Here is a 25,708-nt window from a genome sequence, read left to right as displayed (position 1 = left end):
TAATAGGTCTTGTCACACTTAAGGCACTGCAAGCTCCATCCAACGAACAGCTGAAGCTAGCTGGCGATTCATAAAGCCAACAGTTTAAAGTTTATTATGATGAAAGCACTTAATGACAGCCATCGCTAGGGGCCCATCATTTATAAAGCTGTGCTGAGTATTAGACATGTAGCATGACCACCAATTTTATGTCACAATTGCTACCATAAAATGACCTTTGGTGATTTTTGCTGCATGTGGTGGACAGCTCTTCCTTCACATTAGTGCTCTGTGGCTTTCTTTGCAGACTATTATGCTGTCTAAAGCTTATTTGGCACTGTCGTGAGCCTCAACCCTTGTTATTACCCCGAAGGCCTGTCTAAAAAAAAAAAAAAAAAAAAATCTCATGCTCTATTACGCCACTCCAATAATTTACAGTTCTTACCAGCCTTGGTTAGCATAATATTTTAATGCAAATATGCTTTACCATTGGATTTTATTTTAAGCACACACACACAAAATTTCCCATGCTTCTGGCTAGCAAAATATCCATTTTATGGGAGTTCACTGAAATCAGCCTCTTATTCCCTGGTCAGGTCTCATTGAATGAGCAGTTTCCTCTGGGTCAGTTAAAACATCACCAGAAAAAAAAAAAAAGTTACTTAAACTTCTGTTGAGAGAGATTTTTTTTTTTTTAAGATCCTATATATGTTAAACCCACCTAAGGCAGAAACACCAGTTCTTATTTCCCTGCATCCAGTTGCAATGCAAATTTACATTTGAGTAACATTATTTAATTAGGCTTTCATTTTTCCACCTTCTCTGTGTAGTTAGCAAATGTTTGAATACACGGCCACTTTACTGCTCCAATGTAAACTGCTGCTAAGAAAGTGGTCTGTCCACGCTACACCACCTTTAAATTGTGTATATAATTTTATAAATGATATAAAATCTGCTTCTAGCCCTGAGGGAAAAAAAAAACCATAAGCATGGCACACTGCAATTTTGGAAGGATTTAAAATATGTGATTTCTGCTGGTACCTACTGTATTGGGTTTTATATAAAGCTTTTTTCAATAAGGTAAATTGTTACATGACAAACTCATCTTCCACCATTATCATCTGCTGTTTGTGTTTAACAACAGGAGTCCCGCTCTAACAAAACTGTTGTAATGGCTGTACAAATTACTCAGCTGAAAGCTTTTCACCAAACAAAACAGTATTAATCAGCAGTTCTTATGAAGGTGCTAATTAAAAACAATTTTCTTCCTCAGTTTGCAATACTAAAGCCATCTTCACTTGCACAGTTTCCAATATACAGCTACTGTATTTGCTCACACTTCAGGCCCTCTATTAACTATTGAATCTCCTATTAGCCATTTTATTACATTTCTGTTTACGAGCTTGTTGACATTTTAAAAGTCACGGTATGATCTGTTTTATCTATTAAAAAATGTATTAATTGAAAAGTCAGGGGGACAAAAAAGGCAAAATACAGACTCCAAATGCACAGACTTTCAGGGCAGAGAACACTGTGAGCATTTAGCCACAGCCTGGAAGGTAAGCTCTCTGGGTAAAATGAAATCTGAGAATTAAAAGTGGCATTTCAGGCTTAATGGTGTGATAAACACTAACAGGCTCCTTCCTAATTTGGAAATAGTCCACTCAGGAAAACATATTTACCCTGCCTAAAATCAGCCTGACTTTCAAATCCATTTTTTCTCTGTGGCATACACTCAACATAATTATGTTTCATACAGCCTGAACTCAGGGGATTTTGATCTGGGATGGGGATGTACCTGGAATCTGGGGGCTGGAGCCCACATCTCGGATCTAAATAGCTTAATGTTTCCTGTGAGTGTGTGTGTGTGTATATGTTTGTACATATACTTTGACTCTCTCCCCTATGTGGGCATTCTGCCCCACCCCCGCAGAGTCCAATGAAAGGTTCTTGCCGGACAATGTGAATGAATTGTCTGGCATAGATTGGAAACAAGTCAAATGCTGACTAAGCACAAAGACAAAAATCCATGGAAGCTGGGTTCCTATCAAAAAACAAAAACCACCTAACCCTCATGAGAAGGTATGTCCCACTTTGGTAGTGGAGAGATGGGAAAAAACACAACCACCTCCTGCCTCTGGTATTAAAACCAGGTTCTTCAGCTGTCAAAAGCAGTTAACTAGTTTAGGACAGACACCTGGCTGTTGAAATAGGGCTCCGGAGGGCAACTAATCCTTCCATTCACTCAGTTAACTGCTGGATCCCCCAATTTGATTCAACAGGTATGCAGTGGTAAATTCAGCCCATACTGAAGCCAAAGGGAAAATCAGCAAGGGGCGGGCAGCTCTTCTCTGAAAACACCCGAGGAACTAGCCAGAAAAGCTTTTATGGCCCTGACAAGTTTTCTGCTGAATACTGAGCACCTAAATTACCCTTCCCTAATGGAACTTACATTTTCATGCTCAGTCAAAAAGCCAACAAAATACACAATTTATACAAAATAGCATCAACCTCTTAGGTAGTCTTTTCTAGCACTTTTATCCCAATTCACAGCATATGTCTTGCTATAAAGTAAAATGTATTTCTTATAACCAACTTGTATGTAGCTATTCATCTCACACATTAGAACTGACCATCGGCAATATTAGAAACATTTGTTCATCCAACCAAATCTACTTAGTATGACAAAGGAAAATCATGAGTTTTATCAGAAGATAAAGGTACACAAAGAAGAGAAATATCATTATTCTTAGGATTTCCTAAGCAGACAGGCTTCCTTTCGGAAACAAACACATGCATAATTACATAGGCAATTATGGAATGGGCCATTTCAATTGCAATTGACACAGAGAAATATAAAGTTCAAAAGAAATGTAAATGGATAAACTTTTAAAGCTGGTCTATTTCACTTTTCAATATCGGCATTCCATTAAACTTTGGGAAAATAAAAACTGTAAAATTATTCAATAATATAGAACATTTCTTACAAACTTTCAAAGAACCTGGTCTAGAGATATTTCCAGGTGAGGATCCCATGAAGAACAGATCTATGAAACCCTTTACATCGTGTAGGAGATTCTCTAGGTTTCAATTACATAATAAGTGAATTTCCTTACTAGGTATCTCTTGGTAGCAACAGTTCAATTCTGAAACACTGTTCTCAGATATTAAAAAAAAATGCATTCCTAGTTTACTTTTTAAAATATAGTATCTCCCAGAGACATAAACACTGGATTTCTCCACCCACAACACACAAATGCAAATTGAATTCTTGCCAATTCGTGTATTTTCTTCAGAGAAAAAGAAAATATTCTCATAATCCTGCTGTTCCATATTTAAAAAGAAAAAAGAATAGACCATCTTAGGTGCTACTACAGGGATGCGTTTTCTTTGTCTGGCAGGTTTAGTTGCAGGTTTTACAGAGGAAATATTTTTGCTGTATTTTCACCAGTATAAATGGAATGGCTTGTGTTGCCTTTTAAAACATGCCAAATTCTAATTTTTAAACAAGAAAATATGAAGCCAGTGTGCAACCTATACAGTCGCCAAAGGAGAGCTGCCACTAGCTGAACTACTCAGCTAAATGGCTGGTTTGCATTGCCCTGGTCTTTATCTAGCACTGAGAATAGACTGCTGTTTTATCCAAAGAGGAATAAATTGCTGTTATTGTGATGTTAGCCCATCACTTGGCATTGCAATTCAAGTTTTTGTGAGAAAGAAATGTATGATCTAACTGCGACTTGACCTATGCCTTCTGAGATCCATCTAGGTGCTCTAATGGAGCAGAAAAAGTGGTGAATACAAGGACATGCAAACTGATGGTGAAAAATTTGTTTGATGATAGAAGTGAGCAGAGAAGACATTTGAGAGTCGCTGCTTTTATGACAGCTAAGTTTGTTTAACATGCAAAAGGATGGACCCCCAGTCTCTCACCTATCACTTTAATTGTATCACACTGAATACATGTTTTTGCCTCTTCTAAAGATATGAGGATATATAGCTAACCTACTAATGACATTACTGCTAAAGTGGGCACAGATGATTCTTTACAGATAAACATCTGAATTTCCACAAAAGGCATTAGAGCATCTCATGGATGCACTAGGCAAGGATAAGCTTGGGTTCCCTGCAGAAAAGTCATTCTCTCTTAATCCTAGGTAGCACCTATTAAATGTTTACCATACAGTTGAATCACAGCATATAACAATATATACTTACTTTAAATAAGATAATTGTGTGATTGAGTTTTTAAAAAATTCCCCCTGGTTGCAATCTAGTTTATCAACCATTTATTCAAAATTTCTCTGGGAAGGACCTATTTTGAAAGAGGCCTGGAGAACAGCAGCAGTCAGATTTAAGCCCTGATAAAGGCTCACTTTTCATTCATAGTCAGAGCCTAAATGTGCTCTTCTTGTACCTAAACAGATAATAAGCACTCAGCACACTCCCCCTCCTTGACACAGCACACTGAGACTAATCACACATAATTGGGGAGGAGGAGCAGAGGGCTGGCCACGCTATTGTGTCCAGAGGACAAACGGTCAGTTTATGAGGCTTTGGGCTGATGTAGTCATTTCTTATACATCTATAGGGAAAAAAAAACATACTGTTTAAAAGGAAAAAAAGAAGGAGAGAGAGGGATAGAGAACGGGATGGCAGATTTAATACAATTAATTGGAGGGAGATAAAACGATATGCTTTATTTTTTTAACCAGGAAAGAATCATGATATTTGCTGGGTTTACTGATTAAAAACTACCACCACCAAAACAGAACAAAGACCAAAAAAAAAAAAAAAAAAAAAAAAATTTAAGGAGGGATGGGTATTATCAAAAGAAATTCTCTCTCAATTAGAGGGGAAAAATAGGTCGTTCACCAGTCAAATTCAAGTCACAGATAGGCAGCTTATACATATTTAAAGACAAACAAAGGTTTAGGGCAGGAAGAGCAACAAGCAGAGTGTAAAAAGAGGCAGGGAGGGAGCTGGAGAGGGCAGCTGGGGAATAACGTGGGTGAGGACAGGTGGAGGCCATAGCCCACACGTGAAATGCTGCAAAGGGGGTAGGCAGGCGATTATACCCATTACAGATTGCTGTTTTTGTAAAAATATTCCCTGTGCACTTGATATTTTTCTTCGTCTTTGAGAAGCTTAATCTTCTATCCGTGTTTGGTTAAAAGAAGCAGAAGCGGGTAATGAAGGTTTTCTTCATATATGTCCGGGTTTTCCTTTTTCAACTGAAAACAATAATGGGAAGAAAAAAGGTAAGGGGACTCCAATTAGGGATCTTTACCAGTCATTATTCATGTTGAGTATCATGACTTTTACACCAAAATATATAGTTCTGGAAAAATAAATCACAGAAAAGCAACTCAAAGTTGTTCTCAGTGGCACTAGTGTCACAATTCTATACATTAATATGGGGATTGTTTTTGGTGGGGGTGGGTAGGGCGTTCTTTCATAAATACCCCAGCTGCATTTTGACCTCTATAAACTGTGAGGCACTTAACTGAAGGCAGAGCTGGGGCTCATTCATCGTCACCTGAGTGGTCATTTGACACAGAAGTTTCTGCTCTCTGTACCCTCTGCCTCTGACCAATGCCACACTATTCAGGCAGGTGGGCATTTCACATCACTGCCTGGAGTCTGTGGCAACATCTGGGCACAGGCAAAGGCTTGTGGGGCCCAAGACACTGCAAAGGCTCTCCAGGTGCTTCTTAGGGGTTTTAACATTAATAATAAGTCACTCAAAAGTTCTTTTCTCTGAGGAGAACATATTCCAACAATTAGACTAGTGACATTCCTGTCGATACTGCGCAGGGAGGTTCTGAGGATCTTTCTGTGATTTTAAAATCCAGTCAGGTTTCTCACGTCTAAAGTACACTTTTTCTTCATTCAGCTGGAATAGTTTTAAAGTTATATTTACATTTATCCTAGCAACTAATAATTTGCTATTTATAAAGACAAAATTAATATTTTTGAAGTTGGAATTCATGAGCCAATTATTAACTCCTTTTTAGATTATAATAATAAAAAATATTTCTTTTAATTATACATGGAGCCAATTCCTTTATTGTTTAAATTAGTCAAACACCACCCACCCCACCCACCCTAAAGCAAAATGAATGGCCTCAACATCACACTCTCCCAGGGTGGTCCCTCTGGGGCATGTTAACTTGAATCTTTTCGAAGTGCACGTTCCTTCTGAATCATATTCCCAAACCGTGACATGGACAGACTGTCACTATTAAGGACAGGAGTCATGAGCCCACTTCCCCTTTTCCGCTGGGGAACGTAAAGCTAATTCAGCCTTTACTTTCTAATCCACTCTCCCAAGAACTGACGGGGGTACAGTCACTGAGGTGACTTCATTCTGTTTTCTTAGATGGAGTTTGTTCTGTGTACAGATGATTTGTTGTCTATTTAGAAAGATCCTTGTGGATTTTTGCTGCTACCAAAGTAGTGAGAGTGTTAAGCCTAAACACAGGTCCTCCAACCTTACTATTTAGTCTAATTTTAGAAAATGCCGAGAAAATGGCTTCACCAACTTCCCCGTCCATACCCACTGACCGGGACTTCCCAACTGTACATACCTTTGTTGCCAGTTGCCCTAGTGATAGAGGGAGCCCACTGAAGTATTTTATAGAGGGAAGAGAGGGCCAAGCTAGCTCAATTCTTTCCTCAGGGATTGGGGATAAGGGAAAGTTGATTACTCAGTGGCAGTCAGCTGACCTACTCACTCACAATGCACTAATATACAGAGACTCAAATGAGCTCTTTATAAATTCCCTGAGGTAATATGTGGGATAAATAATTCTTCTGTAAATATGGGTTAGAAATCACTTTTAACTTGGATTCTGTGCTGACCTCTGGAGGCCAAAGCAGAGGCTTCGTTGCTGAAAGGGGCCAGGGGCCAGCCGCGTCTTGCCTGTGAGACCTTTCCACAATGGGGAAGAGCTGACAACCCTCAAAGGCAACACTATAACCCAGCCCCGGATCATTTCGGAATCAAGCAAGTCTGTTACGTGAGGGTACTTGAGCACACACAAAGCGCTTAGCCAATACTTGCTTCGATGGGGGAATGTTATGAGCTTTAAGAATAATTCCATTTACCCAGGCTGTACTTCCTTGCCCAATTAATAATTACGATTTTAACAAATATCAAAAGGCACCTTGAAAGAAAATGAACAAAAAGCAAATCATGAATAAAACAATTTTTCAATTTCATAGGTTAAAACAGGGTCTTTGAGGACTAAACTAAATTATATAGCTGCTATTAGTAGCATTATGCTTTACTTCATAATTGGATGTAACACGCTCAGCCTTACTACGGTGTGAACAGCAGCAGCAGGAGTGGAGTTCAGACTGTTTACCCTTTACAGTATCCACAATTATCAACAGCACACCACACAGATTATAAGCACCAGCCACTTGTAATGTGGCATTTTGAATAGATAAGGAGAAGTGCAATATGTCCGTGTTTTTAACACAATGTACTGACTTCACAGCCCAGCCCAAGCCTATTTTCAGAGCAATGTACAAAAATACAGAAAAACACTTCAGGGTGGTTTTGCAAAAGTTTAAAAAAAAAAACAAACCACGGCATGTAAAATTATATTTCAAAGAACATTTGCATGAATGAGAGTATTTTTACCAACTAGCATCAAGCCAGCTGTAATCTCGAAGTCACATCTCTACCTTACAAAACGATTTGCTATCTAACTATCCGAAAGGTTTTGAACCACACTATGAGGGCAATGAATTTCATTCTCAGCCCTGAGGAGACCAAAAGGCTGGGGAGGAGAGGGAAGTGTTTTATTTTTCTCCCCTTGCAAGGATGGACTGAAAAGCAATATTTTTAAAACATACTACACCTTTGGCTGCCTGGTTCCTGAGCACACTGGCTGCATGGTGTGGGCACAGTTTAACAAAAGCACTGGCAGAAAAGTGCAGAATGGCACCGTTTTGATTACAGGCTTGCTTTTTAACGGAAATAAAATTTCACAGTTAACAATGAGAGGTGAAAAGTTTAAGAGGCAAAGCTGTTCCTCCTGATCACTGACTGTTAATCAGCTTCATGGGTGGTTGCCTAAATCTGTAGATTTTTTTTTTTTTTACCTTGCACTACTGCCAAGTAACTAATTTTTTCCCCTGTTGTAAGAGGAGGAGTGAAAAACTCGGCTTCGAAGGCAGCTGTGTATGAGTGACGCGAGGCACTAATGCAGAGGGCAAAATTAAAATTCATGAATCTCTTCACGACCATTTGTGTAACAAGATTAAGACGGGACAGCGGAAAAGAGCGGCATTATCAGGCGTCTTACAGTCCTCCAGCTGGTTACGCTCTATTCCAACACAGTAGGGCTAAGAGGATAACACGCAGCCTGAAGGAAAACGCCGCTCCTCCATTGGGGAGCAGCGCGTCCCAGGGACGAGGGGGCTTTGGCCAGAGATGGAGAGGAAGAAAGCTGATTGCCGCTCAAGATGGAAAACTTTTAAGCCCTGGCTATTAGCACGCGGCCAACAAAAGCCGCCAGGGTGGAGGCTCCCGGCGGCCTTGTCCCGGAGCCCCGGGCGGGCGGGCAAGGCTGGAGTGGGCAGGGGTGCTGCCTTGGGCCTCCGCCTTCGCGCCCTGCTGCAGGGCATGTGGCTGGGCGAGGAGCAGCGACGCTGCCCGCTCCCTCCAGCGTGGCCCGCGGCTCACTGCTCCAGCCTCTGGGCGAGCTCCTTCTCCTGCAAAGGAGCACAACTGCACGTGCCAGCCCGGTCAGCACACAGTATCCCTGCTGTTGAAGCAGGCACAGGAGGGACCAGAGGCATTCTTTTGCTGGAAGCAGAATACCACACCAGCTGAAACAGCTCTCGTTATTAAAAATATATATATCTTGGGCGCCCGTTTATACCTTTTATCCAGGATATGCCACCTCTGCAGAATATTCTCCAAGGGTTCTACACTCTCCCCACCCCCAACAATGAAGAGAACTATTTCTTAGACCGATGTACCAATGTCAGCAAACTGTGAATTTGACTTTTCAGCAATTATGACCAGATGTATGTGCTTCGCTTAGCAGGGGTAGTGTACAACGTTGGAAATAAAAAGAGGAGGTGTGCTGGCCACCAGGTGCTAACACTCTAAAGTTCTAGACAAAGGAGAGATGGGCGTGCCTGGCATGTCCCAACACTTCTCAGATCTTTCAGGGAGGAGACAGAGGGTATCAGGCACAATGCTGGACATCTTTGCTGGTGGAGAAACCCACGCCTTTGCTCTCCTGAGCTGTCACTGGGAAACTAAAAGCATTTGTTGTTCTAGGGGGAAACTGAATGGCACGACATTGAAGCAGCTGTCAGCTGATCCTTGTAGTTCCAGCCCGACCCTGGAGAGAAAGCCACATTATTCCTTTGGGTGGAGGAGTCCAGGGAGCCAGGAGGGACCCTTTCCCTACCAGGTAAAGCCCCGCTTTTTTTAGGGGGAGGGGTTGAAAAGGGGAAAACATCATTCTAGGCCGCTAAGATCTGAATCACATACCGTTCTGTTTTTATTTTCTGATTGTGAGCAACGGGCCTGACTCCACCAGCGAGAGGACGTGATTTAACTCTTTCAGTTCACAAAGCACCATTTTTCCCCAGAGACTAAATGGAACCTTAAAGATTCAAATAAATAAGTTCATTTCCAGAAAGTGAGAATTTCTTTCTCTTGCTTGGAAGATCAGATTAATTTTGCATATATTTTTCCAAAAGCCAACTCACTTCTACATTATATTATAGTCCTGGGCAATAAAGGATGCTGTTCACATTGTCCCAGGAGAAAATTAAGGTCAGGCCTTTATTTTTCTGCAGTTACAACTTGTGAAATCATGACAAGTTAAAGTCTCTTGCCAAGGTCAGACTAGCTCAGTGAAGGGAGATATCCGTAAGGCACAAAATTACTGAAATAATACATTATACTAGTCACTGTGATATGTATTAGCAAACGTGAGAATCCTAAAAAGTTTTCAGTGAAATACTCGCCTCTCAGTGTCCTATATTGCTCTATACCTATAAATAATAAAAAGGCTGATAACATTGCTTTATGTAAGCAGGCTTAGAAATCACTCTCAGATAAGTGCTTTTGACCTAAATCTTGTAGCGCCTCGATCTGACATATAACCCCACAACTGTGAAATTCTGTATGAGATTTAACAGTCTCAAACTGCCAACTGACCCAGCTATAAAGCAAACAGAGATAAAGATTTATAGTCCAACATGATACAATTAGACATTCACCTTCTATTTATTTCAGTGCGGCTAAGCATTTAACCTACTTAAAAGCTGAAGGTTTTTCATTAAAATATAAATGCATGTTTATCATTCATTCTATGTCACCTCCCCTTGCATCCTACAAATTAGTCTATTATGAATGAAAAGATTAGTTTGTTTCAGAGAAAGGAGTAAACAGGAACGGTTTCTGTAAAATCCTTCTAGACATGCAAAGATAAAAGATGGCTTTACCACACAAAATAATCAGATACAAATAGCTGTTCAGAAGCAACACACCTAAGGAGTACTTTAATCAAATATTTAGGTTACCTGCCAAAAAGACCATGATCTCTTCAAAATGCAATGCGGATTAAAGTGTTATCTAACACAAGCAGAAAACTAACCTTGGAGTGGAAGTTTGAAATGTGTTCATCATAATTTTCATGTCTTTGGATAGAGAAACCAGCTTTTTCAGCTAGATTGCAAAACTGGTTTAAAGTATTCCCTCGGCGTGGGGCAAATACCATTGCTTTCCCCTAGAACAGTAAAAAGGAAATTCACACATTTTAAAACTGGAAGGTAACCAAACATAACAGACATTGGTCAAAGCATTTAACGTACTGCCGTCAAGTAGAAAAACTCGATTGTTCTTGAGATGTCTACGCAGGATGGGCATTCACAATGAGAAAAATTTCCAGGAGAGATATATATCAAATAAGAAAAAAAAAAATAGATTCACATCCAAATGACCAGTTGCTGTGTTTTATCTTTTTCAAATAATGCTTTTAAAAAACAAAATGTGGTTGAAAGCTGGTGTTCCAAACAATATGCATTGTCTCAGGTCCAATGGGTCAAGCCAAGTCAAGGGTTAAGCCATTGACTAGATTTTAGAATAACTGGTTCAGGGCAATGCCACTCACCTTGTGACTCCTTAGCACATGCCAACACTTCCCCAACACAGTCCCGGGGCATGTGACAACAGATGCTTACATCTGCTAGTTTATTGTGCCCTGAAAATTCAGTACCAAGAAATCCTTCATAAAGACAAGTAACCATAATTTCTCTTGGAGAGTTTTCACATTTCAGTCCTGCCCCTAGCCTTTTCTGTGACCATGCTGTCAGAGATAGGCTCCAGGATCTTGGTTTCCAACTTTATTGAATCCTTCATAATGGTCATCACTATAGCAAAGCAGTTCCCCATAGTATTCACATGATTGCTCTTCAAAGAAAGTGGTATAATGAGGGTAAACAGGCTTTTCTAAATAATCCACACAATCTTATGTGATTGTTGCAGTGGGGAGAATGGGAGGACCTGAATAAAGTATGTACTGGATTTCAGAAGACCATCTGACATGAAACTTCACAATGACCATTTGCTAACTATTGGACACACGTGGATTTTTCCTCCCTCTCAGATGTGTACAGAATGGCCAAACTTCAGAATATTCTTTCTTTTTCTTTTTTTGTAAATAAAGATGGCTATATGCTTCTGTTACTCTCAAGGTTACACTTCACCTCTGTGAAATGCCTCTTTAGGTTTTGAGGGAATCATGAAAATATATCTGAGTTTCTTATGAAAGGTGGTTTATCATTCACACCAGCCAGCCATTTCTTGAGCACCTGGTAGTCAGACACTGGGCATTCATATAAATATCCTCTTCTTTAGTCTTTAAGCCACCCTATGTTGTAGGTATAGTGTAGTCAGACACTGGGCTAGGCATTCATATAAACATCATCTCGTTTAGACTTTTTTTTTGGAGACAGAGTCCCACTCTGTCACCCAGGCTGGAGTGCAGTGGCATGATCTTGGCTCACTGGAACCTCTGCCTCCTGGGTTCAAGTGATTCTCTTGCCTCAGCCTCCTGAGTAGCTGGAATTACAGGCACAGTCCACCACGCCTGGCTAATTTTTTTTTTTTTTTTGTATTTTTAGTAGAGATGGGGTTTCGCCATGTTGGCCAGGCTGGTGTCGAACTCCTGACCTCAGGTGGTCTGCCCACCTCGGCCTCCCAAAGTGCTGGGATTACAGGTGTGAGCCACCACACCCAACCCTCCTTTAGTCTTTGAACCACCCTGTGTTGTAGGTATTATCAACTCTGTCAGTGAATGATCAGAAGCCCCAGCACCAATGCTCTCTCCACTAATTACATGTCTCCTTATTAGTAACAGTGATGACAATGATAATGATAGCTACCACTGTGCTAGGTGCTTCACAAGTCCTCCCTTTAATCCCCTCAACGATCTTCTCAACAACCCTGTACAGTAGACATTGCATTTTACAGATGACTTAACATGCAGTGAAGGGTTTGAAGAATATAAGGAGGAACTGTGGCAGAAAGGACTTTGGATTTAAGGGGAGTCTCCACCATTAAACAGCTGTGTCACCTCAGGACAATCTGAAAATCATCATAGAACTTTTGAGTTAGAGGGAACCTTGGAGATAATGTAGTCCAATCTCTCCATTTTGTAGATAAGAACCTTAACCCATCCTCGCTGATCCACTGAGTTTTCTCATCCATCAAATGGGAAGAACAAAGCCTGCCCTGCCATTTCCCCCCCAACAAATTGTGAGGATCAAATGCAGAATGTGAAAATAATCAGAAAGATTATACTGATGTAAGATTAGAAAGCTCTACACCACCTAACAGTGCTCTAAAAATTCTATCAATCCTCTCTCCCTCTCCCCTTCGCCCTCACTTACCTGTAAGAAAATATGCGGCTACACTGTCCTGGGCATCAAGTGTGTTTTTATACTGTGTTTACATCGGCCTGTACACACGCAGGCACATAATTATAGCAGCACCAATCATGCCACTACACTTAAGGTTCTGTCAGCTTTTTCAATATTAATTGCTATTTTCAGGCAGTTTTCAAACTTAGCAGCAAAAATTCATTTTTATGTGAAACTAGATATAATACACGGTCTCAGCAGGACAGCAGAAGTCTCCATTAGAAAAAAAAACCGACAACAACAGGGAATGCTGGTAGGTCATTTTAGTCATTTCTTTTTTTTTTTTTTTTTTTGAGAGGAAGTCTCGCGCTGTCGCCCGGGCTGGAGTGTAGTGGCCGGATCTCAGCTCACTGCAAGCTCCGCCTCCCGGGTTTACGCCATTCTCCTGCCTCAGCCTCCCGAGTAGCTGGGACTACAGGCGCCCGCCACCTCGCCCGGCTATTTTTTTTTTTTTGTATTTTTTAGTAGAGACGGGGTTTCACTGCGTTAGCCAGGATGGTCTCGATCTCCTGACCTCGTGATCCGCCCGTCTCGGCCTCCCAAAGTGCTGGGATTACAGGCTTGAGCCACCGCGCCCGGCCCATTTTAGTCATTTCTAAGAGCTGGTTGCCATTCTGGATTTTTGGATAATGGAAGCTGTTTTATTTAAAAGTCACCTGCAAAAAATTGTCTCACAGTAACACCTGAAGAGTCGGTTTTTAACAGCTATTGTCTAAGCTGCATATCATCATGTTCACAAGGCTACAGGGTTCTAGGTTGGGCTGATCCTTGCATTGACAAAGCAATGCATCTCCACATGCCTTGGTTGGGGTGAGCTGTAAGGGACAGCAGCTAAGCATGTGACAGCACTCTCTGCCTAAACATCCCTTTCTTCCTTCAGCTCTCAGTTTGCCTGTCCTTCCCTAACCACCCTGTCCAGAACGCAGCCCCTGTCCCATCACTCTCCAGTCCCTCGCTGGGCTTCATTTTTGTTCTTAGCACTTATCACCAGGGACACACACTGTATCCTTGTTTGTTATTGCCCTGTCTTCTCTGGCTGGAATGCATACTCCATGACAACAGGATCTTCTAATGTTTTATTCACTACATTTTCTCAGTGCCTAGCACATAGTAAGCACTCAGTCAATATTTGATGAGACACTGAACTAAATCCAGAAGTTGAGTAATCTAAAAAATTTGAGATTTTGGGAATTCAAAAGCCATGTTCTATTGCTTATTCATTTGAAAAGATTTTCCCAAGAAGCTTTTACAGAGTCAGCTGCTATGATGGGGTTTTAGAGAGCAGCGTTCTGTGCACAACACTGTACCCACGAGAAAGAGAAAGACTGGGCAGTAGTTTTAATCTCTAACTACTCGGGAGTTTGTTTTCTTTTTCAGTTCATTGAATACAGACACCTTTAAGATGTGGACTAATAGTTAGGATGGAAAATAGCCCATCATCCATTCATTCACTGAGCCGTGCCAGCATCTCTCCCTCCCCATAATGAATGGTTTTAGAAGACCCCAGTATCCCCAGGGGAGAGAACACGTCACAGGTGGAACAGTACAATCAGAGGAATATGCTTTACAATTTCAGCTGCACAAATCAAAACAAGAAAAGGAATATGGATTTCAAATTAGCCCATCACTTTAGAAAAATTATTTTCAATTTGCCAAAGCACAACTTTCTAAGCATTCCATTGCAGAATTATTTTAAACTCAGAATGAATACTCAATTGAATGTAACACCTTTGACTGATGAGCAGAAATTTCAGAGAATTCATTTATTCCTGGAGAGAAGAGGGAGAAGTTCCACAAAACAACAGTGATACTGTTTACCTTGTGAGCTCAGTTGTTGTTATTTTGCTAGACTAATCTATACTTATATATTAAAGGGATTGTACTTCTGGAAAAAAATTGGTATGCTGCAGATTTATTTTAAAAGGAATATGCTGTGCCAACAAAATGCATTAGGGGAGGGAGACCAAGGCAGAGGAAGCACTATTCTCACATTTAGTTTATTCCTTTTTCATTTCCAGGCAACCAAACTAATAATACCAATTCCATGTTTAAGCGTATGCTTAGTTTCTATTTCTTTGTTGTCGTTTATAAAGACGAGGTCTTGTTATGCTGCCCAAGGCTGCTCTTGAACTCTTGGTCTCAAGCGATCCTCCCACCTTGGTCTCCCAAAGTGTTGGGATTACAGATGTGAGCCACTGTGTCCAGCCTATTTTCTATTTCTTTACCTAGTTTCTGAAATTCTGCCTTCACTTGCTTCCTCTCCTGGCATCTCTCTCAGTCTCTCTCAGTCTCCTTTTGTAGCTTCTCTTCTCTGACCTGTCTTTTAATTGTCAGTGGTCCTCAGGGCTCTGCCTACTTTTTCATCATGTTCCATCTAATTCTAGGCAATTGTACTGATGTCCATGGCTTCAGCTATCACCTATACACCAATAACTCCTAAGTCTGTAACTATAGCTTTCACCACTGCCCAGGGCTCACACCTACATTTTCAAGTGCCTACTACATCTCTGCATGTGGGTATTCTGAAAACACCTTTAATCCATTTTGTCCAAAATAAAACTCAATATTCTTGACTGCTAACCCCTGCCCTTCCCAGGGCAGTACCCATCAAATGCAGCACACACATACACATACACTCAGATACGCAAGCTGAGTACCTCTTAGGTACCAAGCACTTCCGTATCTGTCACTTTTGAAATAAAGCTGGAAGCTTGGGAACCACGGCATTGCCCTTCGAGACCTCTCAGTGCCACATCCCCCTACTTGCATCACTGTCACTTGTTTCACTTGCTGCAGGTGGTTCTCAAACTGTGTTCTGCATTGCTTCAGGGGTGGCCTGGAGGGATGAGGAAGACCAAGACAGAGGAAGTACCAGTCTCACATTTAGTTTAAAGCTGTATCATTTTTACCTGTTTTGTAATTGGGGTGCTGGCTAAAAAGTTTTGACCAAAGCATTCTGCCATTTAAACAGGGTTTGAAAACCTTGACTTAGGTCCCACCTTCTTGGGACGGCAGGCAAAGCCCCGCGTGACCTACCCCATGCCTTTATCGCAGCCTCATCTCCTGCCACTCCCTCATACACATCTTGGGCTCTAGTCAGGTCAACCTCATCACAGCCCCCATCTGTTCCTTTATGTATCCTGTGTGTTCAAACATGCACATGCTCCCCTGGGATGGAGTGCCTCTCTCACCTCCAGTTCTCTGTCTGCCTGGTTAGTCTTCCTCATCCCTCAGCACCCAGGTTAGACTCCCTGCCCTTGTGATGCCTTTGCTGACTTCTCTGGCCTCCATACTGTGCCTCCTCCCCAGTGAGCTGCCTCCACTCCCTGCCCCCAAGGGTTGCCCACACCTCTGCTGTGCCAATCACACACCACCAGGTGATCGTCCCTTGCTTGTCTCTAGACTGTGAGCCCCTCCAGGGCAGGGTTAGGTCATATCTCAGTCTATCCTGGGGGTCTGGCACAGTGACTGGCATCTGAGAGGCACTCAATAAATGTTTGCTGAATGGAACTCTCAGGGAATATCCATTCGATGTCCTCTTCTCCATTTTCAGGTCTTCACTAACTCCTAAATGGATGATTCCAAGTGGATATTGATCCACACTGGACCTCTGAGGAGCTTCATTGCTTTCAAGCTCTCCCTTACTCCAATCTACCCTTTATGCTATGGGCAGAGTGATCTTTCTAGAAGGTACACCTGACCACACCACTGCTCAAAAACTTTCAATGGCTCTCCATTGCCATACAGTAGAGGCTGGTCTCTTCATCACAGTATTCTTGGCTATTCATAACTCTTTTTTTTTTTTTTTTTTTTTTGAGATGGAGTCTCGTTCTGTCACCCAGGCTGGAGTGCAGTGGTGCGATCTCCGCTCACTGCAAGCTCTGCCCTCTGGGTTCACGCCATTCTCCTGTCTCAGCCTCCCGAGTAGCTGGGACTACAGGCGCCTGCCACCACACCTGGCTAGTTTTTTTGTATTTTTTAGTAGAGACGGGGTTTCATCGTGTTAACCAGCATGGTCTCGATGGCCATTCATAACTCTTTAACTTCATCTTCCTGCCCTTCCCCAACCCTAACCGCAAAACCACAGACACTCTTACACTCCAGCCAAAGCAAACTTCCTGTTGATCCCAAAACACATCATGATTTTTCTTACTCCACAGACTCAAAGTGCCCTTCTTACTATTTAAGACCAAAGTCAGACACCACTGCCTCTAGGGAAACCTTCCTCAGGCAGTCGATCTTGGTGCTTTCTCCTGGTGCCTCTTTCCTGGCACCCACCATATTGTATCGTAATTCCTGGGAGCTCAGTGCTTCAGTAGAATGAGTATCTCTCATTCTATTGAAGGCGTAAATTTGAAAGATTCACAAAACAAATAAAAATAGCACCGGGCTGTATTTTACGGTGTCTGCTATAGTTCTACCTGTGTTTTTGTTACATCTCCACAACCAGACTGCAACGTCTTTGGGGGCAGAGATTCTACCTCATGTCTTGGTATTCTCTGCTAAGCACACAGTACTGTATATGCTGAACAGCATCTGGGTAGATATTAGAAAAGGACTTATCAGGGCTGGGCCCCTGCACTGAGGGTCTTAAAACCATCTGAGGACTCTCTATAAACTACAACCCTTGTGTCAAGGGCAATCCTACAACCGTAGGAGCTAACTTCTCACCAAGAACTGATGAGGAGTTGCTGGGTCTCTGACTCAGTAAGCAGATAAGAACCCAAGTGTCTCAGCATCATTTCAGTTCACAGTACTGATCCCATATATACAAGGCAACTTCCTTGAAACAAGCAAACAAAGTGGTTTGTACGGAGGTGGGCAGAGATGTTAGATTTTTTTTAAAAAAAGATGAGAAAGTCTCTCAGCAAAAAGAACTTGGCTGGGCATAGTGGCTTATGCCTGTCATCCCAGCACTTTGGGAGGCCAAGGAGGATTGCTTGAGCCCAGGAGTTCAAGACCAGCCTGGGCAACATGATGAAAGCCCATCTCTAAAACAATACAAAAATTAGCCAGACATGGTGGTGCATGCCTGTAGTCCTAGCTATTTGAGAGGCTGAGGCAGGAGGATCACCTGAGTCTGGGAGTTCATGGCTGCAGTAAGCGGTGATGGTGCCACTGTACTCCAGCCTGGGTGACCGAGTGAGACCCTGTCCCCCAACAAAAAATTGCTTTTCTAATATGAGAGTTTATGATTTACATTGATAGCACACCTTGGATATATGCAGGACTCTGGGAATCTGGTGGTCAGTTAGGGCCAATTTCTGAAGAAGGTTAAGTGAATTCTACAGTGATATTTCTGAATTCTTGACAGTTGGTTAGCAGTGGTAACAAGCTGGATTACTGTCGATATTCTGTCCTCTGGCTCTGAGTAAACTCACCCTGTCTGGTTGGCTTGGCTCCCCTCCCTGTACCCAAAGCCATTTCAGAGGAATATTAGTAGATACCATTTGTTGGTTGTCATTTCTGGACGAAAGTTCAACTTGCAGGCTGCTGTGCCTGTATTTTAAATTACATTTGGGTCCTCTGATACTGGACACTGCTGTTGTCATGGACTTTTAAGGAATACAATGACAGTGAGTCACCCTATCAATCATCAGTAACAAGGAGCCACTCACTAGAGGGAAAATGAGGGAGTTCACCCGTGCTCTCATAGAGTTCTATCAGCTCTGAAATCCTACATTCTCCTCGCAGAGAGAAGGTATACATGGGCCGTGGGGGGGGGGGGGGGGGGGTTGGGGATTGCTTCTTGGAATGGATAAAATGTGCTGATTTCATTCCTTTTTCACACCTATTCTATTGTTTTCATCTATTAAGTTTGCTGGAGAGTCCCTTGTAGTGTTATGACAGGAGTTAACTATCTTTACAGTTTATTTAGACCAGCAGGTTGAGGAAAGCCTGCATTTCAGGTGGTAACAAACATTCCCTGCTAAAATTTGGGGCCTCCTGTAAAGACTTTTCAGGCACAGGTGGCTGTTTGGTTGAGGATCTAAGCTCAGCCTGGGATGTGACATCACCCCTGGGCCAAGCGAGGAGCCCACCCAGGTGGCTAAGCTCTCTCTGGGGACCTCTTTTCATTCAGAGCTCCAGTATAGAAAATGAAAGGCAGGGATACTCCCCCTCTCCATCTACTTTCTTTGCTTCTGGACCCTCTGACCCCAGACAACTGATTTGCTCAAGGTAGAAATCAACCGTACTCCCCTAAATGGCAGAATTCATTTGTTCCCACAGCTTGACACTTGAACCTTCATTTTGCAGTTACTTCTGTCTTACCAATGTAGAGTACTCTCCCCCACTCGGTGGGGACTCTCTGTAGTAAAGTGTCATCTTCGTCCAGGTAGACAATCCTCCCAGAACCAGTACAGGGCCTGCTACAGGTGTTCAGGATATATGTGCAGGGGAGATGCCGTGTGCCAATTATGTGCAGAAAGTTTCAAAGTCCAAGTCAAGAGAATCATGTCTTCCCCTCCCACCAGCATTTCTCCAGGAAAATGCTTGGAAGAAGGCCCCCATAAGGCCGGGCATGGTGGCTTATGCCTGTAATTCCAGCACTTTGGGAGGCCAAGGCGGGCAGATCACGAGGTCGGGAGTTCAAGACCAGCCTGATCAACATGGTGAAACCGTCTCTACCAAAAATACAAAAATTAGCTAGGCGTGGTGGTGCATGTATGTAATCACAGCTACTCAGGAGGCTGAGGCAGGAGAATTGCTTGAACCCGGGAGGCGGAGGTTGCAATGAGCCGAGACTGCACCACTACACTCCAACCTGGGCAACAGAGCGAGACTCCATCTAAACAAACAAACAAAGGCCCCCATAGTCTGTATCTCCCAAAGTAACCAGAGCTAACCTCGAATAGATACTCAGAGCCAATCATGTGCATTACAGTGCATCGGCTTTTTCACTCCCCATTTTACAGATGAGAAACTGAGACTTCCAGACATTAATTCAGTCAATGGCAGAGACCAGATTTGGGCCTAAGCTTTCTGCCTCCACGGCCCATGTATACCTTCTCTCTGCGAGGAGCATGTAGGATTTCAGAGCTGATAGAACTCTATGAGAGCACGGGTGAACTCCCTCATTTTCCCTCTTTGGGGAGAATGGAGCAAGAGGTGATTCCAGGGCCTGTTAGGGCCACACTGGGCTTGGAACTCAGGTGTCCCATCAGCCAAGCCAGCATCCCCCTGGATAAACATCTCATGTGGATTAACCTTGATAAGTTCTACAGCAATAAAAGAGAAGCAGCTCCCCTTAAGGAGCACCTCCTGTAAGCCAGGCACAGACCAAGGATTTACATATGTAAATATTTCACACCAGCCCACAAGGTGGGCATTAGTCTTGCCTCTTGACAGGTGAGGAAACTCAGGCTCAGAGAGGCAAGGTAGTTAATGTAGACTTGGGGTTTGTATGCAGATTTTTCCGACTCTTTCCACCCGCTACACTAGACCTTCAGAAACCGGGGCCACGCTATGAACTTGAAGCATTTGCTGGAAGTGCAGTGTTTGCATTTGCTGGAAGTGCATGGAGAACTTGCTGTATCTTGCACTGAATCATCAAGAATTCAGGGTCCACTATGTAGCCCCCCATGTTGTTTCTCTGTGGGCTTCTTGTGACACCTTCAGCCTCTGGGCCACAAAACCATGGAAGAGTTGTCTGGGCTCAAGAGAACACTAAAACCAGCTCTAATTGTAATGGAATAAAACCTTGACCATTTTCTTAGTCTTGGACTGTATACACAGCAGCGGGAGGTCCTCCAGAAGCCAAACAGCCAGCCCTGAAAGCTAAGAAGAAAAGTCCAGTTGTCCTCTGGTTACTCCCATGCTCCTAGCCTCCTAGCCCATCAGCACAGGATGTGGGACTGGGCTCTTCACTGGCAAGCCCACATGATCCTTCTGTGGTCCATCTGGGTGGAGGCTCAGGGAGGACAAGTGCTCACCTCCCCAGACCTCTTGATGGGGATGAGGTTCCTGGGTGGTAATTTTGGTAAGTCCATGTGCCATCCACAACTGGGATTTCCCCTCTGGTGGTGGGCTCCTTACATTTTAGGCTAGAATACCTGGCAGCCTTGGGTATCAGCCATTCCAAGAGGGGCCTAAGTGAGGCCCCCCCACTGCCATTCTAATGGTACAGGTTAGTGTGAACCCCTCTGACTTGGCCTCATTGTTCCTCACATAGCAGGAATAAGTGCCACCTCGCCTAGGGCCCTGCCCCAACCTTCTCTAGGATAAGGGTGAGTATCAGCTGTCCGTAGGAGGGCTGCTGTCCTTGCTCAGAGGGGGCTGCCGCGTGTGGCCACACTTCAGACAGAGGGAGTGTGTTCAGGGTTTATTAGAGGGTACAGAAGAGCTGCTGGATTCCAGTCCAATCTGCGTTTAGATCTATTCATAGCTTAGGCACTTTTCTATTGTAAATCATGCGAATGATTTACAGTGGATCCTAGGTAAATCATGCAAATCTGCTGCAAAATGGAGTATTTGCCACAAATGGGCTTTGAAGGGGTATTGGTGATGAGTGAAGTACTGTTTGTGCAGTGTGAGATCCGGAGTCCTTGAAAGCATTATATTTATGTATGATACATTTTCATAGAGGCTTTCATATTCAAGAACCTTGAGCCATCCCTGAAAATCCTGGTCTTGCAAATGCCCACAAGAATCACGCAAGGCCAACAGGGGTCAGGGGGATGCAGACACCCAAAATTCCTTCTTTGGTCGTCAACTTGGGTGGCCATGCAGTGGCCATCAATAGCTTGGAACATGCCCCTTCCTTGCCTCAAGATCTGCTGCCCAGTTCACAGGGGGAACTGAGGAAGCCAATTGAATTGGACTGACTATCACTTAGGAAGCTATGGCTACTCCTCCAAGAGACCTATTTTAAGTTTCTGAGCTACATAGAGATAGAAAAATAAAAAGCAACAGTGTACGGCAAAGGATGATTATCAGATTGCTCTGGGAACCACTGAAGGTTATGATAAAGATATAAAAGAAAGGTTGAAAGGTATTGGTCTGTAAGTCTCACTGAGTCAGAAGACTAGAGCGGACCTTTAAAAAAAAATACTTCAGAAACACACACACACTTCAGTGTTCTCAGATAAATATGCGTTCCTATCTTCGACTATATTAATACTGTTAACCTATTTTAAATTCCTATGGCACAGCAAGAGTCTTACATAGTTAGAAGGCTTTTTTTTTTTTAATGCATGAGCTTTAAACTCGTTTTCTTACTTTAAATAGATGTATATTAACTCTCCGTTTAGGCTGCAGGACCTCCCAGCTTAGTTTAACAGTCCAACAAAATAAGAGTGGATACAAACTCTGTAATTTACTCACAGGCATAAATGGATATATAAATGTAAAAATGTGCACAATCTTTTATGCCATGCTTGGTTTCATTGTGACCTAATGTTTATAATATGTAAATAATGGCTTCCTTTTAAAGCAAAGAACTATTAATATACAGATTCATCTGAAGTCCTTTTCTTTAATATAAACAGAAATAAAAAGAAAAAAGTATTCTTTTGCAATAAATAAATAACCAACGAGAAAGGTTGCCATTGAAGGAATTAAAAATGACAGAAGTCAACAGAAAACTTTCAATATCATACTTCAACTTTAATATGAAGATATTGTTATCAAAGGAAAAGACTCAAGGAATTCTTTGATAAAAATAATCTCACACTATCTTTGAAGCGGTTGCATTTATTTTACTACCCACTGTGTTTCTTATCAGAAGGCCAAGGGTACGAAGTTTCCTAGTTATGATTAGGAAAGAATCTAATAGATCAGAAGACCCAATTGAAGTTGGACATAATAAGTATTAAAGTATTACATGACATTAATCCTGCCATTCCATTACTCTCTCCATCTTTGTACACAGACTAATTATTCTGTAGCCAGTGTTCAGGAGAAAATAGAAACATACTTACCCTGGGCTGGAGTAATCTCTTTATTGCATCAACAAGGCTGGCTCTGTACTGGTCCAGAAACAGGCTGACATTGAGAAGAGAGCAGAATCCAGATTAAACTGGGTTTTCAAGTCTAATGATACTAATGGAGATAAGTACAAGGCTAATTACACATGTTTACCCAACGCTAAAAAAGAGAAATTGTTTCCTACCATTCAAGGGTCTCACTGGAGGGGGTGGGAGGGGAGAAGATATTGTGGTCAGTGTTATCCAACTAAAGCCAAGTTGTCAACATGCAATGGGCCAGGATTCACACGTGATTGGGCCATGTGTTAATGTTACAGGGACAATTTCCAAACTGCTGTTGGGGATAGCCATCTGGTTGAGATGAAGCACTCTGGCCACTTCCTGTCATTAGAGCCTAGTCTCCCTTAGACCTGGGCCCTCTGCCCACCAAGGGTGCTGTGTGGCTGCCCTCAGACAACAAACCACCAGCCCTATGACAACCAAACCATGAAATATATCTCAGGAGGTAACAGAGTTTAGTGATTAGAAACAGCACTGAGGTTAGACTCAACCTCTGACTTAGGAGTGAACAGCTACAAAAACAAAGAATAAACTCAGACAATATATCACAGAGACCATGGCAAGTCTGGATTTTCCTCTCTGGGCCTCCACATTGATTTTTTGTTTTTTTCTTTTCTTTCTTTCTTTTTTCTTTTTCTTTGAGACAGGATTTTGCACTGTCATCCAGTTACTGCAGCCTCGAATGCCAGGGCTCAAGCAATCCTCCCACCCCAGCCTCCCAAGTAGCTGGGACTACAGGTGTGCACCACCGTGCCCAGCTAGTTCTTCTTTTTTTTTTTTTTTTGGTAGAGACAGGGTCTCACTCTGTTGCCAGGGCTGGTCTTGAACTACTGGGCTCAAGCAGTCTTCCTGCCTCAACCTCCCAAAGTGTGCACAGTACAGGCACGTGCCACTGTACCCAACCCAGGTTAATGTTTTTATAGTTCACTTTGATTTTTCATTTTCTATCCCTGATCTTTAGAGAATTTCTGTTCACGCAGATCTGCCTGTCACCCCTTTGCTTGGGTCAGTCTGACTTTGTCTTCACCGGTTATTATCTTGGAAGCTTGGGACACATTTTCCTTATCTGAAATTGCATGTCCCAGACCTTTGAGTTTGGGTTGCTTGGCAGTAGGTGGCAAGTTACTTAACTTGGCCATACCTGATGCTATGGTCTGAATGTTTCCCCCAAATTCATGTGCTGGAAACTTAATCCCCAATGCAACAGTATTGAGAGGTGGGGAGTTTGGCTCCTTTTTCCCCTTCTGCCTTCTGCCATGTGAGGACACTCGTTCCTCTTCTCCAGAGGATGCAGCATTCTGGGTGCCATCTTGGCAGAAGAGACCAGATGCTCACCAGACACCAAACCTGCCAGTGCCTTGATCTTGGATTTACCAGCTTTCAGAACTGTGAGAAGTACATTTCTGTTCTTTATCAATTACCCAATCTGTGGTATTCTGTTATAGCAGCAGAAAATGGACGAAGACAGCTGGATGTTTATTAAAACCAAGGAAAGGATTCTGTGGGTGGGGTTGGGGTGGGGACAGGTGTAAGCATTTAGTGCCGAAGGCACGCAGAACAGAGCCGGCTGTCAAACACCAGGGGAGTTGTCCAGCCTCTGTAGAAGGGCTCCCGGGCATTGCTAGAGCACTCTGTCAAGAGAAAGCAAAGCTGCTAGAGGCTGCCAATGATAGCTATTGATAGGGACTTTTTTTCTGAACCCCATGTTGGGATACATGATCTGATATTATGTGGGTGCAAAAGTAATTGCGGTTTTTGCCATACCTTTAATGGCAAAAACCGCAATTACTTTTGCACCAACATAGTAACTATGAACTGAGGTCATAATAACCGAGCTTAGAAAGTACAGCTGAATCTTTGAAATCTGAACAGTACTGGAATATCCAGGATGCCGAAACCATGGGGCCCGAATTGTATATACAACACCGAAAAGCAGTGATACTGTCTGGATGCTTGTCCCCTCCAAATCTCGTGTTGAAATGGGATCCCCAATGTTGGAGGTGGGGCTAGTGGGAGGTATTGGATCATGGGGGTGGATCCTTCATCCGTGTCTTGGTGAACTCCCCGTGGTAATGAGCTCACGTGAGATCTGGTTGGTTGAAAGAGCCTCTCCTGTTTCTCTCTATTGCTCCTTCTCTCTCACCACGTGACTGCCTGCTTCCCCTGTGCCTTCTGCCATAAGGAAACTTCCTGAAGCAGAAGCAGATGCCAGCCATATGCTTCCTGTACAGGCTGCAGAACCATGAGCCAATTAAATCTCATTTCTTTATAAATTACCTAGCCTCAGGTGTACCTTTGTAGCAGTGCAAAATGGACTAATACAAGCAGTAAAGAGGTAAGGAAGAAGGGGGCACTATGCCTGTCCTTATGGAGGTTACCGTATAAAAGGGAGGTGAGCCAGGCACAAGGACATACGTTAAATACAAATGGCAGAAACACACAGGTTTTAATAACAAAACAGTTAATACTCACTGAGCTGAGTACTAGGTAACAGATATCTTCTAAGAGCTTTTCATAGTTCATTTAATCCTCACATCAATCCTATGAGGTAGCTTTTACTGTTAGCATTATTATTATTATTGCCCACATTTTACAGCTAAGGAAACAGAGGCATAGAGAGGTTTGGAGTCACACAGCTACTAATTGGCAGGGCTGGGATTCACCTCTGTACCATATTGACTTCAGAGTCTGTGCTCTGAGCCACTGCTCGGTACCGCCTCTCACATCTAATTGTAATTACTCCTGAGCATGAAATAATGCACAGAAGAGAGCACTGACCAGTT

The 25,708-nt window shown here is 42.7% G+C and overlaps 1 protein-coding gene and 1 long non-coding RNA gene across 5 annotated transcripts in view; one reads left to right on the top strand and one right to left on the bottom strand.

Moving 5' to 3' along the window:
* LOC139357828 (uncharacterized) overlaps nt 1-9,412 on the top strand; it is a 31,146-nt gene extending 21,734 nt beyond the window's left edge. The window contains exon 4 of the long non-coding RNA XR_011611681.1: nt 9,284-9,412. This is a non-coding gene — a long non-coding RNA (uncharacterized lncRNA). The remainder of the gene's footprint in view (nt 1-9,283) is intronic.
* The window catches only part of LOC105464946 (calmodulin-lysine N-methyltransferase), a 410,262-nt gene continuing 384,936 nt past the window's right edge, over nt 383-25,708 (bottom strand). For 2 of the 4 annotated variants that reach the window (XM_011713119.2, XM_071076648.1), the window contains exons 8-10: nt 22,860-22,923; nt 10,614-10,745; nt 384-5,213 (exon numbers count right to left, since the gene is read on the bottom strand). In XM_011713119.2, the coding sequence (XP_011711421.2) occupies nt 5,136-5,213; nt 10,614-10,745; nt 22,860-22,923 (274 nt within the window). In that variant the 3' untranslated portion in view covers nt 384-5,135. Of the gene's footprint in view, nt 5,214-10,613; nt 10,746-22,859; nt 22,924-25,708 lie in introns of all 4 variants that reach the window. The other 2 variants (XM_011713120.2, XM_011713118.2) reach the window with 2 other exon arrangements.

The sequence above is a fragment of the Macaca nemestrina genome, chromosome 13 (assembly GCF_043159975.1).
Source record: "Macaca nemestrina isolate mMacNem1 chromosome 13, mMacNem.hap1, whole genome shotgun sequence".
Taxonomy (NCBI): Eukaryota; Metazoa; Chordata; class Mammalia; order Primates; family Cercopithecidae; genus Macaca; species Macaca nemestrina.
The sequence above is the reverse complement of the archived record's forward strand: the minus strand, read 5'-3'. Positions and strand labels throughout refer to the sequence as shown.